The sequence below is a fragment of the Battus philenor genome, unplaced genomic scaffold, assembly GCF_028537555.1.
Source record: "Battus philenor isolate CCGP_79_NKW_IND1 unplaced genomic scaffold, ilBatPhil1.0.hap1 SCAF_23, whole genome shotgun sequence".
Classification (NCBI taxonomy): Eukaryota; Metazoa; Arthropoda; class Insecta; order Lepidoptera; family Papilionidae; genus Battus; species Battus philenor.
In genome coordinates this window covers 2,368,539-2,388,625 of record NW_027181686.1, presented here as the reverse complement: position 1 = coordinate 2,388,625, position 20,087 = coordinate 2,368,539, and the positions used below count along the sequence as shown (strand labels likewise).

At 35.7% G+C, this 20,087-nt stretch overlaps 1 protein-coding gene across 1 annotated transcript; it reads right to left on the bottom strand.

The window, feature by feature from the left end:
* Window positions 1-3,496: 3,496 nt before the first annotated feature.
* Window positions 3,497-19,703, bottom strand: LOC137924347 (collagen alpha-1(XXVII) chain-like). Its single transcript, XM_068767741.1, has 16 exons — window positions 19,567-19,703; window positions 19,275-19,388; window positions 18,979-19,200; window positions 18,344-18,513; window positions 17,627-17,720; window positions 16,855-16,911; window positions 15,849-15,902; window positions 14,075-14,162; window positions 11,949-12,033; window positions 11,105-11,328; window positions 10,248-10,464; window positions 8,998-9,072; window positions 8,152-8,359; window positions 7,097-7,273; window positions 5,626-5,789; window positions 3,497-4,624 (listed from the first exon to the last, which is right to left on the bottom strand). Exons 2-15 carry the CDS (start codon window positions 19,378-19,380, stop codon window positions 5,626-5,628), a joined length of 1,941 nt encoding a protein of 646 aa, XP_068623842.1. The 5' UTR covers window positions 19,381-19,388; window positions 19,567-19,703; the 3' UTR covers window positions 3,497-4,624.
* Window positions 19,704-20,087: the final 384 nt, after the last annotated feature.

Sequence of the window (20,087 nt, the reverse complement as noted above, 5' to 3'; positions counted from 1 at the left end):
ATATATAATCAACGAGATTCAAGATCTTCATATAACAAATGAAAGAATAATGTGAAAATTATAGGAACAAATGAAAGTTAACAGGCTCCAAATGTAAAGGCAACACCTTTTATTCGCTACATATAATCTGATAATCTTAGATTATGAACACTTTACTTAATCTACACCGTTTGCATTTCACACAGACTTAGTGCTTATTTACAAAGCAAATTCTAAAACTAACTAGCATCTCAATCTGTACAAAAATAAATGTTAGGACACAGTCGCTTAGATATTACGTCATTATGTACAATAGACAAAGGTCACTAGTGTATATGTGTTGGTGTTATCAATATTATTGATATATCTTAAATAATATCTCATTTCTATTAAAAACTACACAGTATAAAATTTTATTTCACTCCAAATACAATATAATGATCGCACTTCCTTACAAATTTACATATACTATTGTGTAGGCACAATAATTTATAGAACGCCCAAAAGCTTCACACGCTAACACTACCTAGAGTAGGCGAGGGTAAATTCCTACAGCTGTTAGAATTTATCTAGACGTTAGTCATTAAAATAATGGAGTCGCACGCAAAAACGCACGAAACGAAATGCACTTACGCTACGCCTTAACGTATCCTGTTAATGTCTTGTAAAACTAAACGAAACGAAGCTACCAAGTTACCAACGTACCAAATCCTACATACAGTACCATCATCGCGCCATTCATGAAGATACGCCACGCCAAACATACGGTCTTATCATACAAAACTACCAAACGTATATCATCATCAATTAAATTAAAGTCAAAATGTAGCAAGAACAATTGCACGTCTGCAGTGGGCGGGACACATGATATGCAATCTACGGCCAAAAGATTCTCAGGTGGTAACCAAAAGGATATAAACTCGGCGTAGGTACTCCCCCCTCTAGGTGGGCTAAGGACCTATGTCCTCAAGGTAGCTGAGAAGTAGCTGGACGCGGGCAGCATTACACCAGCAATCTAGGAAGATGATGAAGAATGTCTACATAATCTGGTGATCAATTTAACTAGTTGATTAAACCAAAAACAAAGTGTGTTAGATGTCTTTAGGTGGGGGGGGGGGAGGCCTAACATGATGATAATCATTTTAATTGCTTAACTAAACCATTAACAAATTATAACTTCATTGAAAATTAAACAAACATAGGTAAACATAAACTATGTAGGGTTATTTTAATCATATGAAAGCAACTTAATATTCTATTGAAGATTTTTTTATACCCTCATCTATAAGAAAAAAAATTCCCTCCAATTATACCAGAAAGAAACGTAAACAGGTTTTTAACTCACATCACCGTCCACTGATGAACATAGACCTTCATAGATTTCCAATAGAACCGGTTAGAAATAACCTGCACCAATTTCTTCCAACAACCTTAACAAGGTAGACACCTTGTGGGTAGACATCCTGCGTTATGGATAGCTGGATTGTTGCCTCCAGAACATTAAGGCCCCAAATATATATGCTTACCATTATATGCCATTTGTGTAAAAAAAATACATATATACATATGTATATTCTCTAACTAGTGTTTGCTATATATGTCTGATCTTACTACTGCTCAGAATTATTGTAGATCGAATTAGGAATGAGTTCCGTAGAAGGATAAAAGACATCACCGGGCGTATAGGCAAGTTCTGATGGCAGAAAACAGGTCACATAGCAACGTCATTGAAACACTCTGGATTCAGGCCTATTCGAGGCGATCCTACTGGAAATCTATGAGAGAGGCTTACGTCCAGAAATAAGGTGATAAATAATTTGTGATGCTTTGGGAATGGAGAAGAAGGATTAAAGGCGATGCCTGAATAACTATGTTTATGAAGTGAAATATTTTGTGGTGGGTAAAAAAAAGAGCTTGAAAGATATTGTGAAGGAGGAAAAACGACATAATAATAGAAACAATGTCTGAGGAACTTCTTAACCGAAATTGTAACATCTCTGTCTCAACGCTTTCCTTATGGAAGAGGAGGAAAGCCGCCACGCTTTCTTGCGATTTTGTTGCAGGGCGGTGGGTGACGTAATTAGGCAAAACGAAACCGTGTAACAAGAACTGTGGCGAGGGATGGGAGGCGATGCGTAAATATAATATGAGTGAATGCTGTATGTTGAATGTATGCTGAATGATAGAAATTGTGAAGGATGAGGGAAAGTGAAAGTAGGAGAGTGTATATCCTTGTCCCGAAAATAAGACGAGGTAAGAGTGTTTAAAAGAGAAAGAGAAAAAAATATCCCTGTCCTATATCAAAAAGGGGGAACGAATAAGATAAAAAAAAAACGCAACCGTCTGTGGTCTGTACCTTGTAACCTTGAGGTCCCAATGGCCATTCTGTATACAACACAATACGAAAGTTGACGCGTCCTCATGAATAGCATTGTCTATAAACCTCTAATTTTCACTCTACTCCTTATGTACCCATATGGCGTCAACAAATATGTAATATCTATAAATAACTTTTTCTACTTCACATATGAGCTTTACCACCGCTAATGTTCAATTTTTCTCCACCACAGAAAGACACATCGAAACGATCCAGTCTCATCATAAAATGTTTCTCCCAAAACATTATTTTATGCATAGCGTCCCATAAATCAACGTCAAGCCAAAATCTACCAACCTACCGTTGATATGCAATTGTTGTATTTGTTGGTATTGCCCAGAGAATTTATTTAAAAAATTGTTGCTATTAAAAAATAATAACATTATTCATAGGCATATATAATAAAATTCCACAATATATCGTACACTTTTCTTTTCATAATGCTAAATCTAAAATTGAAAAAAAAAAAACATAAAATGAATCCTATTATAGCATTCAAGAGTTTTTAATTGATCGAAACATGTGGAACATGATTTTTTGACACATTTCTATGATCTATATTAGAATGTACACATTAAAAATATTTAAATTCAATCAAATAAAACAAAACAGTAACTGTTATGTTTCTGACCGGCTATTCTCAGATTACCATTCCAAGCTATTGGCACCGCTTATGTTAAAATAATTGTCGATTCAAAATTGCCTTCTCGAATAAAAATATTTTGAATTTGAATTTAATTAATTTATTTTGACTGTCATGTTACGATGAGAAACCTTGGAACTTCCGTGAACACTCCCTATGTGACGTTTTTTCAGTCGTGCGACAGAGATAACGCTCTACTAAGCTGAAATTAGCCGATTGTCTCTTTCCAAAGGTCGATATGCAATATTTATCGTCGGATATTGTATATGGTTTGGCTGCTTCATTTTAAAATAAATTAACACTATTCATCAAACTAACCATTCTCTGAACCATAACCAGATTATGGTCTGTCGTTGATTTATGGAAAAAATCATTAATATTTATTTTTCAAAGAATAAATATAATAAAATCAATATTGTATATTTCTCATGTAATCTTCGAAACTATTAAAAATGTCAATTTTATAAGATATTGAAAATTTTGTGCGTAATAAAAAATTGTTATTTTATAATTCCTGAGTTGCCATATGCACGTTACTAAAAGCTACCAAAAATGAAAAAGGCTTGCCTTTATTTTAATATAAATTAACGCTATCTTCTATGAAGCTATCATAGGTCATATTGGTCACTCAAATGTATTATACTCACATATCAAATAAACAGACCAGTAAAATACAAGCAGTGTATCTCTGTCTGTAACGATTAAAATGCAAATTAAAATAATCATTATAAATAAAATGTAATTAAAATCATAATTAATGTGATCATGTACTTATATAAGATCGGGAAAATAAACTTCTTTTGTAGTATCGAGACATGACATCTTATTTTTTTTTCATTATAGTCATATATTACAGAAGCTTCTCTGATATGAATGTTAAAATTAGTTCTAGAAGCATCTAGCAGTTGTGAAATTTTATTGTTGTCACCCCATGTCATATTAGACCACCTTCACTTTTTCTAACGTACGTCAGATAGGAGGAAATTGATGCTTTTAAAATGTGGTGCTGGTGAAGAACGCTATGAATAGCCAGGAGAACCAATGTTGATATGTTCCCATTCAACTCTATATAAAAAACATTGTCTAGGCTACTTCAACCACACAACACAACCTATCTTGAAAAGCTGGTTGACGGAGGAAAAGAGACCAAGAAGGCTTTCACCAATCCGATGGGTGGACCCTGTATAGGGGTGACAAGTCTCACAATAACGGAAGCACTCAGATAAGCAGATCATAGAGACTTGTGGAGGCAACTCGTTAAGCCCTCAACCAAAGGTATCCTAGAAGGTCTTGATCAATGATCAAGCAATGAAGTTAAGAATAAGAAGTCATTGCAAAAGAAGTTTATCTTCTCTTTTTAACTCCTCGTATGAACAAAGGCGAATCTATAATTTCCTACGAGCTAATTTCTTATTCGCCCATGTTCGTCCTAAAATTTTGACGTAAAACCTAAAATTAGTAGGAAACAGTTGCGCGAGCGATCGCACTGCGATAGTCTCTTTTAGAGAAACCTCTGGAACCTCGTCGAAGCACTTTCTAGAAGGTTCTTCTTTCACTTAACGTAATCACTTGCCAATTGCCGGTCGGCGTATATTGTCTATTGCAACACTTTCGCCCGGTGTTACCTGCGTCAAAAAGTAATATTTAAAAACACTACTAAAATTTAAACAAGTATATTTATTAAACAATCACTGGTTTATTACATTTTGTTTTGCCTCTTTAAATATTTTCCTTTTGATAATTTGTACTTAAAATTTTAAAATTAGGCTACACGACTTGTCCACATAAACAATAATCGATGAAACATAATACACTTTAGGGCAGTGTTTCCTATCATTTTTTGTGCCATGCCCCACTTAACCCTTTTTAAAATTCTTACACCCCCCTGTGTAACATATATAATTTTTATATTAAAGCGAAAGGATTTAAATCCATTTTCGAATTGCCCCACTTAACAATCATATTGCCCCCCTGTGGGGCATGAGCCCACGTTGGGAAACACTGTTTTAGGTTGAAAGTTGAAATGAATAGCAGACTAAATCATTTTTATAGGCAAATGAAAGAGAAATATTATTGTAGTGAGACATCAATAATTGTAAAGATGCGTTTATATGTGGCTACTTTAAGACTCGTAACAATGTAATATTTGTTCATCATCATTTCATTTCAGTAATTAGACGTCAACTGCTAGATATATGCCGCCCAGATTTCCAATAAGACCAGTTGGAAACGCCAGCATCCAGCTTCTCTCAAAGAAATAAACAGTCATAAGTCTGTTATTTTATGTAATCGCAAAATACTTTTATTAATGTATTAAATCTAGAAATTGACAGTGAATGACATACAGCCTTGGTCAAAATGATGAGGCATGCCCATTAAACATGTAAACATCACAAAACATTTTTTAAAATGAAACTATCCATTTAACAATACAATTAGCGGTAATAATAAACTGTTACTTTTAACAATAGATGTGGGTTTTAAGGACCAATAAAACACCTGGCTCTCTGAATGTGAAAAATTTTGTTTTGTAAAATTAATGTATTGAATAGGTCTATCACGGAATAAGACTCAATCTCGGGCAGCTTGTGATGGTATCCTGCCTAGAGGTTCTCCAGGAGCTCACCTAGTCGGAATCGGAATCGTCGTTAACGCTGGAACGCAGCTTGGAGAGCGTACGGCGTGCAGCCGGCGTGTCGTCCTCCTCGTCCGACGAGATCACGATGCGCTGTCTCGGCTTCACACCGGTCGCGCCGCGCGTCATTCGCCGAGATATGCTGCTCGCTGACTCTGCTGAACCAAACGATCCTTATCACCATCATGTAAGACATCATCGCCACTATGACCGACTTTCCGCAACCTACGGGCATAGTCAACCAAGAAACCAAGTGGAAGGTCAACCCATGCCACATCTACTAGCTCCTGGTCGCCACTCGAAATAGTTTCAATCCAAACTACCCACAGTTTCAAGAGCAATGTGTCTCTCCCATTACCGACAAATTCAGACATGCAATTCTACATGGGTGACCTAGGTTCTACGGATCTCCTAATTTCTGATTCAATCACACAACGAAGTTCAGAACACAGCCTTCTCCATTATTCTCTGATTTATATTGAAACTGAAATTTTCAGAAATGGTATTCGTGTTTCAATGTAAGTGTTAAAATCCCACTACTTCTGGACACCAACCTTTTATAACCTTGACCATGTAACCTTCTCATGGCTTGTAATGTTTTAATAATGAAAGGTCATTATATGAATAGCATACAATGACGGAGGGCTTTGTCCCAGTCTTAATAAAGACTCCATCATCATCTGACAGATCCAAATTTCAAACAGCATCTAACGACATAACAGTCAAATAAAGGTATAAAAGAAAACCAGATACACAAAATGGCTTGAACATGGTCTTCACTATGAATATCAACATTTTTGTATTACCCTTATGTTTTAGTTTAAACCTCTCTTCTTTATTTACTTTCTGTATATTTTTAAGAAAGCCTTAATAATGCGAGAAAGAGATAAGAGTCGAAGATGTAGGCAGCTGAAACACAGTTCATACTGTTACATCCGACATTAACTACAAGAAATACTGCCTTGTGTATTATAATATAAAATATACCAATATTTAAATAGAGTATTACCAACTTCATTTTAATAGGACTTAGTAACTTTTTAGTATAAATTCATGGCTGTTATTTAACAGGGACATCATTGCACTGGGTTCGCAACGGCAAGTGCCAGATATGGATCTGGCAAAATCCTCAATTATTGAGGAATCCAAGTAACTTATATAAGGCTTTCACAATAACTCTAAAAATATAAACTGGATGATTAACTGTAGGAGAATTCTGTGAACTATACTTGACCCCTCTGCCTACAAAAGGGTATTTTATACTGAGAAGTCCTTTTTGATATAATATTTTTTTATTTATACATCTATATATCTGCTAGCGCCATCTATCAAACATATTATTTCATCTACAATTTTTTTTTACATTATGGATACTAAACTAAACGTTTCCATATAACCTATGAAATCTAAAGCACATATCCAGAAACTATCAATAATATAATAAAGTCTCTCTTTCACTCACCATCGTCGTCTTTGTGCTTGACCTTAGCTTCCTTCTTGGCCTGCTTCTCTTGCGCCTTCTTGTCCATCTTGGCCTGTTTCAACGCCCTGCAACTTTCCAACGTCGGCTTACCCTCCAGCCCAGCTGCTGTGAGTAGCTCTAACATTTTCGCCACACGTTCCTTGTTCTTTGTGCAGCCTGTATAAAAAATAATTTTATTTATTTTTTCACTTATACACTGTCATCACTTGAGTACACCAATAATTTTTTTAGAACAATCTAGTTTCATTATAACTAGAATCAAGTTGAGCACCTTTATAGTTATGTGAATTTCGAAAAACATCTTGTGAAGAACCCATAATGGATGTTTTTTTTTTAATTTGATTTCATAATGTTACGATCACTTTATGTAGAAGAAAGAAGACATTTGAAGACTTAGCAGCCATTTACTCTACTTTGGACTACTACAATATACAGTCAATAACTAACTTAACCTATTTCTTTGGTTATGGGGGGATATCTTTGGGATGTTCAAGATACCCTACTTCTGGGGGGAAGATAGGGTTATGTGGGATTCCTATCCATTAAAAGCCACCGGGTGGTCGCTTTGTGCGCTTTGTATTTCCCGGTTAAAGACCACCCGCAGTCCCTCTCACTGTGGCGGTGGGTCTTTTAAGCTCAAGGTTGCATACCATACTCATCTTTAAAAAATGGGACAGAGGATGCGACCAGTGCGATGATATGCCAGGTACACTCGACACCGAACAACCCAAAATCCCATCCTGGAAGATACCAAATGCTTGATACTTTTACGGAACTTCATGGTAAGTCATTGATCATAACTTAGTGAATGTTGGTTAACATAAATGAGCTATGCCTTGTCGTTTCTAGCCAACAGAAGCCCACTGCAAGGCATAGTCCTCCGTTAAAGATCGCCACGATGACCGGTCGGCACGCATTCAGCATCTTCCGGCGACCTTCACTATGTTTCCGATTCTCGTAGATCGAGAACCTTTCGGGACCAACAGCCTAAACCATTGTTTCATATAAATCATAAAAAAAAACTAAATGTTTACCTTCGACAAGTTTCTTGTAGTCAAACCGTATACCAGCTGCCTTGCAGAATTTTTTCATATCAGTAATGCCGGGTTGACGGAGCTCTGGTGGAACGGGTGGACGGCCTCGGCGGCCAGGCGTTCCTGGAGTACCAGGAGTACCCGGGACACGAGGTGTTGAGTTCTTGGAGCCTTTCGGTCGACCCGGACCGCGTTTTAAAGGTAAGTCCTGTATAAATTATTGTTAAAAACATCTTGATGCTATAATACATGCATATCTTAGATAACATTGTAGTTTCAGCACTGCCTGTTTTCTTCAGAAGATTTAACATGGCCTTCAATAAAGCAACAATTATGACGTCAGGTTTTTTACAAATTATCTCCTAGACTATTACAACAAATATCATAATAAAAACTATTTTGTTTGTGAAGCGTTGAATATGAGTTTACGCCTAAATTTCTAATTTAAACCTTACACCCAGTAGAGAGGTATTTATGCCAAAAGGCAAACAGCAATTAAAAAAAATTAATTATAATAGTATTTATTAATTTTCCATTGGATATTCTGTCATCATAAGCAGTGGTAACCCAGCGGTAGAGGAGACTTGAGATCGAAGGTTGCAGACCTTTTTTCCTTGAATACAGTTTAGACACTGTTCACAAACAAAATTTCCAAGAATGGGCAGCAGCTTCTTCTGCGTACCATAATTTCACAGTGCGATAGCAAACGTGTGAAGGGTCGCTATTATGGCATATCTCTCCATTGATATCTTTGCGGGAGGCACATGCCTTGCAGTGTGCGTCTATGGGCTGAAACTATGATTCTATCACTAGGAAAATTCCTTATTCAAGTTTACATTGACTTACATCATCACTCTCTTCAGAACCGCTGCCTGATGAACCGCTCGTGTCATCCGATGATGAAGAGTCCACCGTCGTCACCTGCTGAGTAAAAACGATTCAGGTCAAATAAATATTTAAACGACGCACGCAAAATGTTATAAACGTATTATTTTTGTTTCTGTTCTAAAAGTTTGGTTAGGAAGACCAAAGGAACTATGTGATGAAATGGAGAAGAGAGAATTAGATAGAGGATATTCGAGGTAGCGATGTAGCAAAAAAGCGTTGTAGTGAGTGTGCAATGAAAGCAATGTGACGAGGAGACGGCTCCATGTCACCTACTACACATAGCCTTCTAGTAGGCTATGTGGAGAAGTGTTCAGTAAGCGATGTGGCGGAAAAGGAATGTGTTGAGGGAGAAATGTTATGAGGAGTTGATGTGGTGACTATCACAAATCGATAAATGTGGGTCAAGGTGACAACTAGTGTAAGTGTGGCTGGCGAGTGTGTAGGTAGCGTGCGTGTATTTGGTGAGCGTGTAGTTGGCGAGCGAGTAGTTAGTGAGCGTGTATTTGGCGAGTGTGTAGTTGGCGAGCGAGTAGTTGGTGAGCGTGTATTTGACGAGTTTGTAGTTGGCGAGTGTGTAGTTGGCGAGCGTGTAGTTGGCGAGCGTGTAGTTGGCGAGCGTGTAGTTGGCGAGCGTGTAGTTGGCGAGCGTGTAGTTGGCGAGCGTGTAGTTGGCGAGCGTGTAGTTGGCGAGCGTGTAGTTGGCGAGCGTGTAGTTGGCGAGCGTGTAGTTGGCGAGCGTGTAGTTGGCGAGCGTGTAGTTGGCGAGCGTGTAGTTGGCGAGCGTGTAGTTGGCGAGCGTGTAGTTGGCGAGCGTGTAGTTGGCGAGCGTGTAGTTGGCGAGCGTGTAGTTGGCGAGCGTGTAGTTGGCGAGCGTGTAGTTGGCGAGCGTGTAGTTGGCGAGCGTGTAGTTGGCGAGCGAGTAGTTAGTGAGCGTGTAGTTGGCGAGCGAGTAGTTAGTGAGCGTGTATTTGACGAGTGTGTATTTGGCGAGTGTGTAGTTGGCGAGTGTGTAGTTGGCGAGCGAGTAGTTAGTGAGCGTGTAGTTGGCGAGCGAGTAGTTAGTGAGCGTGTATTTGACGAGTGTGTATTTGGCGAGTGTGTAGTTGGCGAGCGAGTAGTTAGTGAGCGTGTAGTTGGCGAGCGAGTAGTTGGTGAGCGTGTAGTTGGCAAGCGTGTAGATGACGAGCGTAGGGGCGGTGCGGACCGACCTCGTTGGAGATGAGGCCACGGGCCTGCAGTTTGGCCGCTGCGAGCTTGGCGGCGGCCGCCTTCTGTGCGGCGATGTGCGCGGCCTGCGCGGCGAGACGCTCGCGCTCGGCGTTCGCGTCGTAGTAGTTGAACAGCACCTGCATGGACACGGGCACGTCGCCGAAGTACACCTCGTTGGGGATGTGCGACGAATCCAGGCAGTCGTCGCTCCACCGCCTGTGCAAGCGCAACGTATACAAATATAATACAACCAATTTATTTACAGATTACATACGTAACTTAGAAAAATGTTTAAAAAAATCGTGTAAAATACACATGACATATGGTATTTTAGGACATTGACCAAAAAACTACAAAAAAGTACCAATAAAATCAATACCTAAGTATTTATAAAACAAGAAAAAATAATTACAAAAAATTGTACAGGAGAATTTAACCCGTAAGTACAAAACATAAAAAACAAATAAAAAACAATGTTGCAACTATTGTACATTTATTACGAACTGGCCCAAAAATCAAATTTTCAAATTTAAAATACTTTATTCTAGTAGGTATTTACACGCATTTTTGAATCAATACTTATTTTGACATAACGGATGATGATCTAAGAAGAGACAGCTAGAAGCTCGACAGTTGCTCTTTTTAAATGAAATTTAATGTATAATATGTACAGTATGATATCAGTCATGTAAATGAGTCAACGAACCAAGCTTCATATGTTTTGATCAATCAAAAAATCTTGAACACTATAAGATTTATTTAAACAATCTTGTGGAACTTTACTTTATATGGACATTAGACCTATGAGGTTTTTTTTAATTTTTTTTGGGCATAAATATAAGAAAAAAATAGTGACCTTCTAAATTGGATCCCTGAGAAGTCCTTTCTGCATGGCCTAACAGCGTACTGATAGGTGGGGTGTCTCGGACGAGGTGAAGGTGCGGAGGCTCGAGGGCCGGGAGTGCCCGGAGCACTAGCTCGCAGCGGAGGAGCGCCAGGGATTCCACTCGACGGTCGCACAGGCGTTCCTGGCGGCTTAGGTTTATTTGTAGAGCCCTTTGGTCGACCCCTCTTCTTTGGCTGAAATATTAATTTTAACATAAATTACAAAAATTTTAGTAGGCCTTCCCATACCGCGTATATCTGCTTGTGATCGTCTTTCGAGAACCTTTCGGCCCAAACGGCCATTTGTTGAACGAGCGATGTGCCATGCCCACTCCAACATCAGACAAACAATTTTTCAAGTTACATCAATATTCTTGGTTCTTTTGCGGATCGCAGCTCCGAGCATAGCTCTCTTCGTTGCTCTTTGGGTGAACTTAAGCCTTCTGATAAGGCCTATCGGAAGCAACTAACATTCCAAATCCATAATTCATCACTTGAACTTATTAACTTCAAAATCTACATATTCCATATTCATTCTAATCTTACGAAACTTGAAAGGCACCACCCACGTCCGCAACACTTGTTCAAACGAAATATGGTGTGAGTAGGTCTCAAAAAAATAAAATTGAATGGAATCACTTTTTTAAGTCCCTAAATTTATCTTTTAACACCCACAGCACAATCAATAATTAACCAACATTTCTGCCGCATCTTGAAATATGGCACAAATGAAGCTAAAATTTGAAACTGATCAAAGAGAAAAACGGTTGTAAACCTCTGCATTAAAACAGATATATTCCATAATAAAAATTTACCTCTAGACCAGGTGTAAGTGCCTTTCCAGGTGTAAGGCCTGGTTTCTGCGCTTCTGGACTACTGAACGGTTTCCTCTCCTCATCACTGCAACAAAATTGTAAAAGAGAAAAATTGACATATTTTAAATTTAATTGTCATTTTCATAATGTTCAATATTCAATTAGCATTTAATATTCAACTAGTTGCTTGGACAGTCTATAAAAAATTACTGTCTGTCGCAGTCCAATAGTAAGAAGAAAAAAATTAAAAAATATTTTAGAGAAATTGTGATTGTCTTTATAATTATTTTAATTAGTTTTATATTTCCTACAAAGAGTTTACTAATAATGTGCTTATATTTTCATAGTACAATGGCTTAATGTAGGTAGAAAAAAATTGTGCTCAGAGTCTAATCTAGTAGATCCTGCTTGTTGTCCATTGTAAAAATTGCATATATTTATATATATATATATATATATATATATATATATATATGTGTGTGTGTGTGTGTGTGTGTGTGTGATTTGCTTAACTAGAATATGGGAGCGCGTGACAGTAGTCTGTCTCCCTCATTCCTATACCGTGCTCTCTCGCACACTAGATTCTGCCTGGGAACCCATACTGGGTTCACCAACTTACGTTATATGCAGTACTAACTTGCGTCCATTTTTTGGTTGTTGATAATTGTTATTAATTCATATTAATTAACTAACCGGCATCTTAAATATTATTTGGAGTGCTGTCATATACATGTGGCATTATATCTAACTTCAATGCACATATTTTGTTTTTTACTTGTCATATAATCTCAATAAATATAGTTTTGTTAAAAAAATATACGTTGCGTGTTTTAAGTGCGTATTAAATTTCGGCTCGCGAAAAATTTCAAAATTTCAATTTGTTGTTAGTGTGATTGTGGTAGTTTTATGTTTAAATTATTTTTCGTTCTTTGCAGGAAGTTTAAAGTTAATAGCAACACCCAATCCTCATATTTCAACAATATATTCCAGGTGTGATTTAATTAACATATTGTATGTTATGGGACTTTGTTTGGAATATAGTTTGATAATGTCCGTAAAGCCCCTGAGGAAAAAGTTATAGTTTCCCTGTTAAGTTTTCTTCTATTCATAATCTGAGGTATTTTTCATGATTTAAACGTCGCGAAGTGTCTGATTGATCCGACACAAATTTTTTAACTCAACTAATTTATTTAACATTAAAGTATCTCTAGTTCCGGTGTGCCTTAGGTATGTTGGAGGAGGCCTTTCTTCCAACATGGAGTATGTGTATGCCTCCAGTCAGCTGCAACCCTGAGCCACAGGCGGCCTTACGTCGTTATAATTTCGTCCTGTCATCCTCCTCTAGCTTCTATAGCCAGAGGTACCAGACAGTCAACCTTTTACTTCATTTTTCATCTTTTCTTCAGAGCATGTAACCCATCCTCCATTGTTGTTGATCAATCCTAGTCAGGACGTTGGTTAACTTTGTTCTTCATCATATGTCAAAAAAATGGTAAAGGAATACTTGGCCTCTAAAATAGGATGTTGTGTGGCATTTGGTATTTATGTAATATATAAGTATTCTTGTATGTATGTGTGTATATTAATGTAAGTGTTTGTATGTATGTCCACACTAAACTGCCCTTTCTTTGATATCTCTCATGTCCATCCAAAGGTTATCTCTGGTAGACATCACCTCGAACGACAAGACCACCTCTTGTACCATATGAATTGTTTCTTGTTTTCCTCTATTAATTGTCTATGATGTACAATAAATTCCTGACTTTCTCCTTTAGTTTTATCCCCAGGAAACTTCTTTCCATTGTTCACTGAGATCTAGCCAGTTACTCTCTGTGTGGTTTTATTAGAGCTCAAGTTTTGGAGCCATATATGTTGCAAAGTAGGATACAGATATCAAAACTTTTTTCTTTATCTTGATGCCTAGGTACTAAAACATTTACACACACATATATCCCAACATAAATCTAGTTGACGCTCAGTAATTCACGCCAAGTTGTTTCTTGCTATGTGGTTCCTCAAGACTACTAATTTAAGAACATCTAAATTTTATACTTGTACCGTTCTTTAATTTTAACACGGATTGTTCAATTTCATTTTACATAGATTTTAATTTTTCAAAAACTCACATTTTGTCTACGGGTTTAGGCCCCAGTTCCGTAGGTCGTGTTAAATCACCAGGTAGTAGTTTATCCACACCCTCCAATTTTGCCGCTTCTGTATTAACAGAGAGACACAGTGATTTTATAAAAACACTCTCATTATATAAACCAATCATATCGACATTTTAATGTACTGTAATGTCTGAAAGAAATGTAAATAAATGATGCATACTGTGAACAAAAGAAAATGTAAAGCAAATAAAATTAAATTAGGATTAAAAGTGAAAAAATATTTTTGACCCTTATAAAACATACAAACATATAGGTATGAACAAGAGGTCCCCAAAAATGGGGGAGATAGAAAAGATAAATGTAGAATCTGTATTTTAATAATATATAGGACACTTTGTGTTCTAAACTTAACAGATGTGGGACTATATTGTATGATGAATGAAGTGGGTGTATTTGATTGTCAGTCAGACATGGAGCCCTACAACATCAACACTAAATGCACCACAGTGTCATTTTAAGTTCCCAGACACTTCCGCTTCTGAACTCAACTCCCATTAATCAAAAGCCCCTGGGCTAACTGCATCAACATCAACCGAGAATAAGCAATAAGCACAGTGTCATTTGCATATATTATTAAAAACTGTTACTAAAAATACTAAATACTAAAAGAAATATATACTACATATCTTTATCTTAGATTATCAACTGTTTAGTTTTACTTGTTAAAAATCATTGCATGGGAGCATAAGATATACTATTATAAAGATAAAGTTAATTTGTTTATAAAATGTAAATTATTTATTCTTTCAAATCTGTAATTTTTCCGATCCATGAAACAGTTTGAACAGTCTTTTTCCAGTACAGCCTTAATACCTTCTTCGATATAGTTTTTATCTCCTCAATTATGACAAAACTTCGTCCCCGCATTTGCCTTTTGACTTTGCTGAATAGCGAGAAGTCACATGGAGCCAAATCAGTTGAATACGATGGTTGGGGTACAATATGAGTAACTTTTTCTTAAAGTCTAGAAGAACCAGTGCAACATGACATTGACAAATGGAGACTTGACGAGTTTGAGACAAAAAACATTCTTCAAAGTGGTTTGGGCTGAGCTAAATGATATTCCAACTTATGACTGACAGATGTTTGGCAAATATTTTAGTCAGTCCTACCAACCTAAGAAAAAAATTATATGGCTTTCCTATATGCACGGGAGCTTTAAGTGAAAATTTCACCTTACTTTTTATATACACCTATTTAAATTCATCTCAACTATTAGTTTTTCTTAATATTAATCTTACCCATATATAACTAAAAAGTAAAATTATTTTTGGATAGCATATCAACTTGTTCATCTTTAAACAGGATCAGTAAAAATATATGAATGTAAAGGTTTTATATTTGTATGCTTTCCTTATTTAAACACAATATTTTTAATTTGATTTAAATGTAACTTTTAATTCAAATACATGATAAAGTTTTTATTTTTCATTTATTCACATCCATGTGAGAAATTGAGATTCAATAAAATTGTTGTTGGCCTACTATGGAAAGAAATTTAGTATAAAAAGAAATTGGTATGTTAACAGGTGTTTAAGATGACAAACTACTCTTATGAATAATTCATTAAAGCCACCTCCATACTTTAGTGTAATTCAAACATGAATCCAATTAGTTTTTTTTTTTCAACAATTATTATTTACAACAAGATTAACTTACTCCATAAGGGATTAATGATAAAAATATATGAAATCTGAATTCATGAATAAATAATACTTTTTACACTTACCTAATGGTTTATCCCCTGTCAGGCTGTCTGTAATTAGTTTTGGTTGAGTATCATCTGAAAATTATAAAAATAGATCATATACAGTCCTTTTTACTACTTTTGAAATGGAATGGAGTAACCGATACTACCTCTTGTCTCACCGCGCGCTCACCTAAGGAGTGGTACAGCGGTTTCTGTAACACTACTGACTGAAAGGTTCTCGGGAAGTGACCACCAGCAAGGTGGACGAAAGACATAATTAAAGTCGTAAGATACGGACAGTGCAAAATCTGTCATCATGGCGATCTTTTAAAGAGACCTTTGCCTTGCAGTAAGTATCTATAGGCTGACCTGATAATGATATATTTATATATATACCACTGTGATTAAAAAGTAAGGTAAAATTGTCGTTTGAACATCCGGAGCATAAGGAAGGCAGGTAATTTTTTTCCCTAGTTTGGGCCTGTTTGTCAAAAGGTTTAATTATCTCCGAGTTACATGTGTTCTTGTGTTCTTCTTAGACAAACAAAAGTGATTTTTTTATTTTTATATAATTTCTGTATATATATATATTTATAAATATATATAAACTTTTATATATCTATAGGCATTCCTGGTTGTACTAATATAAATAATCTACCTTAAACTTTTTTATAGGGCCCTTCAATCTTTTTTAAATTTGAATTAATTTTATTGACTTTCTCTTACCAATATATTGTTATAAAATAATTATAACAAAATTTCTTGTATAGAAAAAATGGTGCAGAATTTCTCATTAAAATTTTCACATATATATATTTTTCCCTTATCTTGTTTAATTTTATTTTGCATTAAAATCTGTATATTTTCTTAGTTTAATATTTAATAATAATAAAGTTTTGTACAGCATTAATAAGTCTTACATTATGGGCGGTCCAGCAAATAATTTCATGATTTAAATTGACCTGTTAATTAAAAAGGTTGCTCACCACTGATCTACACATGGCTATCATTACCAATATTTTCTAGGGCAATAAAAAAATCTCACCTTGAATTTGCTGATCTAGAGGTTTCTGTATGACTTCCAATGGCTTTTGAGTTATGTCTGAAATTAAAATAAGAAAATCTTAGCCAAGTATAAATTAAGTAAATACATGCAAAATTTTGCTTCACACAAGAGGAAGTGCTTATCTCCAAACCTACACAAACATATCCCATCTGTGCTAAAACAATGAATTTACACCAATTTAAAAATTGGCAAGTTCACAGACTTTTGAACAAAGTGTCAAATACAGTGATGGCAACTTATGTGGCACCTGTAAGGGAAATTCTCCTTTTTCCTCTAAAATGAATGCACACCTATCTGCCTATTTGCTTATATCCATGGGAACTAAGAATCTAGCAAAAGTTTTGGTAAGGTAATAATCTGAATTGTGGCAGGAAAATATACATGAAATTAGCTAGGGTAAATAATTGCTAACCACAATCATTAAAAGATGGATGATCATTGAAAAATAGCATCATCATTATGTCAGCTGACAGATACATGCTGTAATACATTGGCTTCCCCCAAAGATTGTTACAATGGCTAGTCTTATGTTGTCAACAATCATAACTAGTGGGGAGAATTACCCAAGAAGCATCTATAGATTTTTGGATACAACATTTTTTAGCTACATTGGTGACCATATTCATCTTTGGGTCCATGAACAGGTCATTTATCAGCCTTATGAGTGATCAAGGTCACCCTATGTGCTATGTAGAGCTTCTCTGCAAGGTTGATTCAGAAAATAGTTTTAATAAAATAAATAACAACTCACCGTGTGGTTTTTCTATATCCGGTCTATGAGCTAAATCATCCGGCTTGAATATGTCGGTTTTTATTTTTATTTTGGGCTGGTCAAGATCTCCGCCCTGGAATAATTGACAATATCATAAGCATGTAAATATATAGTCACCTTTTTTTCTTGTTCAAGATATTATATAATATATAGCATGCTTGTAATACATAAAAAACTTAAAGAAACACTTTAAACCAAAATCACAACATAATATCAGAGTTTTCCCTCTTTATTCAGAACATTACAAGTATACAGTCGGGCTTATTAAAGTAAAAATGTTACACAACAGGCTTTACCTTTTGGAGGTACTCCATTAAGCTATGTTTTGAAATTGTTAATTTCATCAGGGTTAAAATTTTGATTTATATATCAAATCACGATATAATATAAAAAAAGAGTTTTCTAAAGTAATTTCTGTAATACATTTTGTATAGTTTTTGTTTTGATACATTAAATAATTTCTTGCTATGAACAAAATAAACTTATTTTGCTTTAACCACATATGTATATACTATACATAATATATATATGTACATATATATATATGTATACGTGGGTGTGTGTATATATATATGTGTGTGTGTGTGTGTTTGAGTAGATGTGTTGATGCCTTAGCTATTAAGAAATTAGCTTCTTATACAATTCCTCAAAATTTCCACATATAGTGAATTATAAAAATATATTTCCAGAACACACCATTATTTCTGCTTCAGGATGTGATCTCTTTTGTGCGTCTGTCGGCTCCAATTTTATTTCGGGTTTTAGATGTTTCACATCTATTGGTTTCTGTGCATCCAATGGGGCAAGAAGCTGTGGCTGTGGTGCCCAGGCCGGTTTATGCACCACATCAGGACCATATCCTTGCACTGTAATGTGAGAGTTACATAAAATATTTTACTACAATTTTAATATTTTCAATAATGTAAGAATTGATAATTAAAACATAAAGCTTCTTTTATATGGACTTTAAAACAACAGGGTTTCTATTTAAATGTTTATCATATGTTTTTTCAAAGAATTAAAAACAAAAGGTACAAGTTTAATTCACAATATCCAGTAGAGTTACCCAAGCAAGAATAGTAATCAATCTAGCAGAACTAGATTTATTGGACAATCAAATTTCTTTTCTTATCTCAGTCGAGTAGAAAATTAACTGCAAACATTTCTTAAATTCAAGTATGTCATACTATACATAAATGCATTCCTCAATCCTTATTGAAAGAATAAAAGAAGCTCTAAAAAAGATTCTAAGATAACTTTGCAATTGTTTTAACCTGTATAGTCAATTAAAAAAGGTTTTATTAAAAATAAATTAGTTAATAGGTGAATACCCATATGTGATTGTGGCATATGTAACTGGGGCTGAGGTGGTTGTTGTGGCGGGAAGGTTTGATGATGCGCGTAGTTTTGGTGTGCCGGCGGCGCGTACGACAGATTCTGTGGCGCATAGCCTCCGGGCGGGGGCGGACCGTAAGCCGCGAACGCGTCAGGTGGCGGATAATGCGTATTATACGCGCCCGCATATGGTTGATACGGAATTTGATGACCGTTATCTACAACAAAACAAAGTACACATAAAAACTTAGTCACATCTTTTCCCGCTCAAATGTACGTGAACTCCGCTCACCTATATAATTGAGCGGCAATCCATTCCCTTGGACGACACCGTGCCCCGGTTCACCCTCCATCCTCAATCGCTTTTGATTCATAGCTCTTTCTGCTTCATAATTCATCTTGAACACTAAAAACAGAAACTGCTTAGAGTTGATCCGTCTGTTGTCGTACAAATGTCCATTTCCACGCCTACATCGCAACAAAATAACACTTATTAGACACTTTCGTGTTAACTATGACAGACGCCAACCGGACGCCAGCGTTAAACACAGGTTATATGCTATGTTAAATCAAACACAGCGTACCTTTGTTGCTCACTGATTATTATTGATTTTAGTTACAACTAGCACCCGAAGCCTTCGATACAATATAACAGCACATAATAGACCACAATATTATGTCAAAATAACTGTTGCACACGAATTATGCATCAAATTATCAGTTTTAGTGACAGGAAAATTAGAAAAAAACATAAGTGAAGCGTTCGTAATTCGTATATTTTTTTCATTCAATGTTAACTTTTATTTTTTTGTATGGTAATACAGATTGCAGAACATTTTTAAAGAGAATACAAAATTAAACAACTTTTCTAAGCAATTGTGTATTTTACTTGAATGTGATAAGTTAACGTTTATTTAATTAGTTATATCATAATACGCAATAGCTACGAAATTACATAATTTTACGTCTTCCAACTAATTCAATGAACACGTGTAAATAGTGTTACTAAAAAAGTGAATTATTCTTTCTGTATAAAGATATTATTAATGAAAATGAATAAACTACAAAAGATGTGGTTGATATAAATTATTATTATCAGAACGGA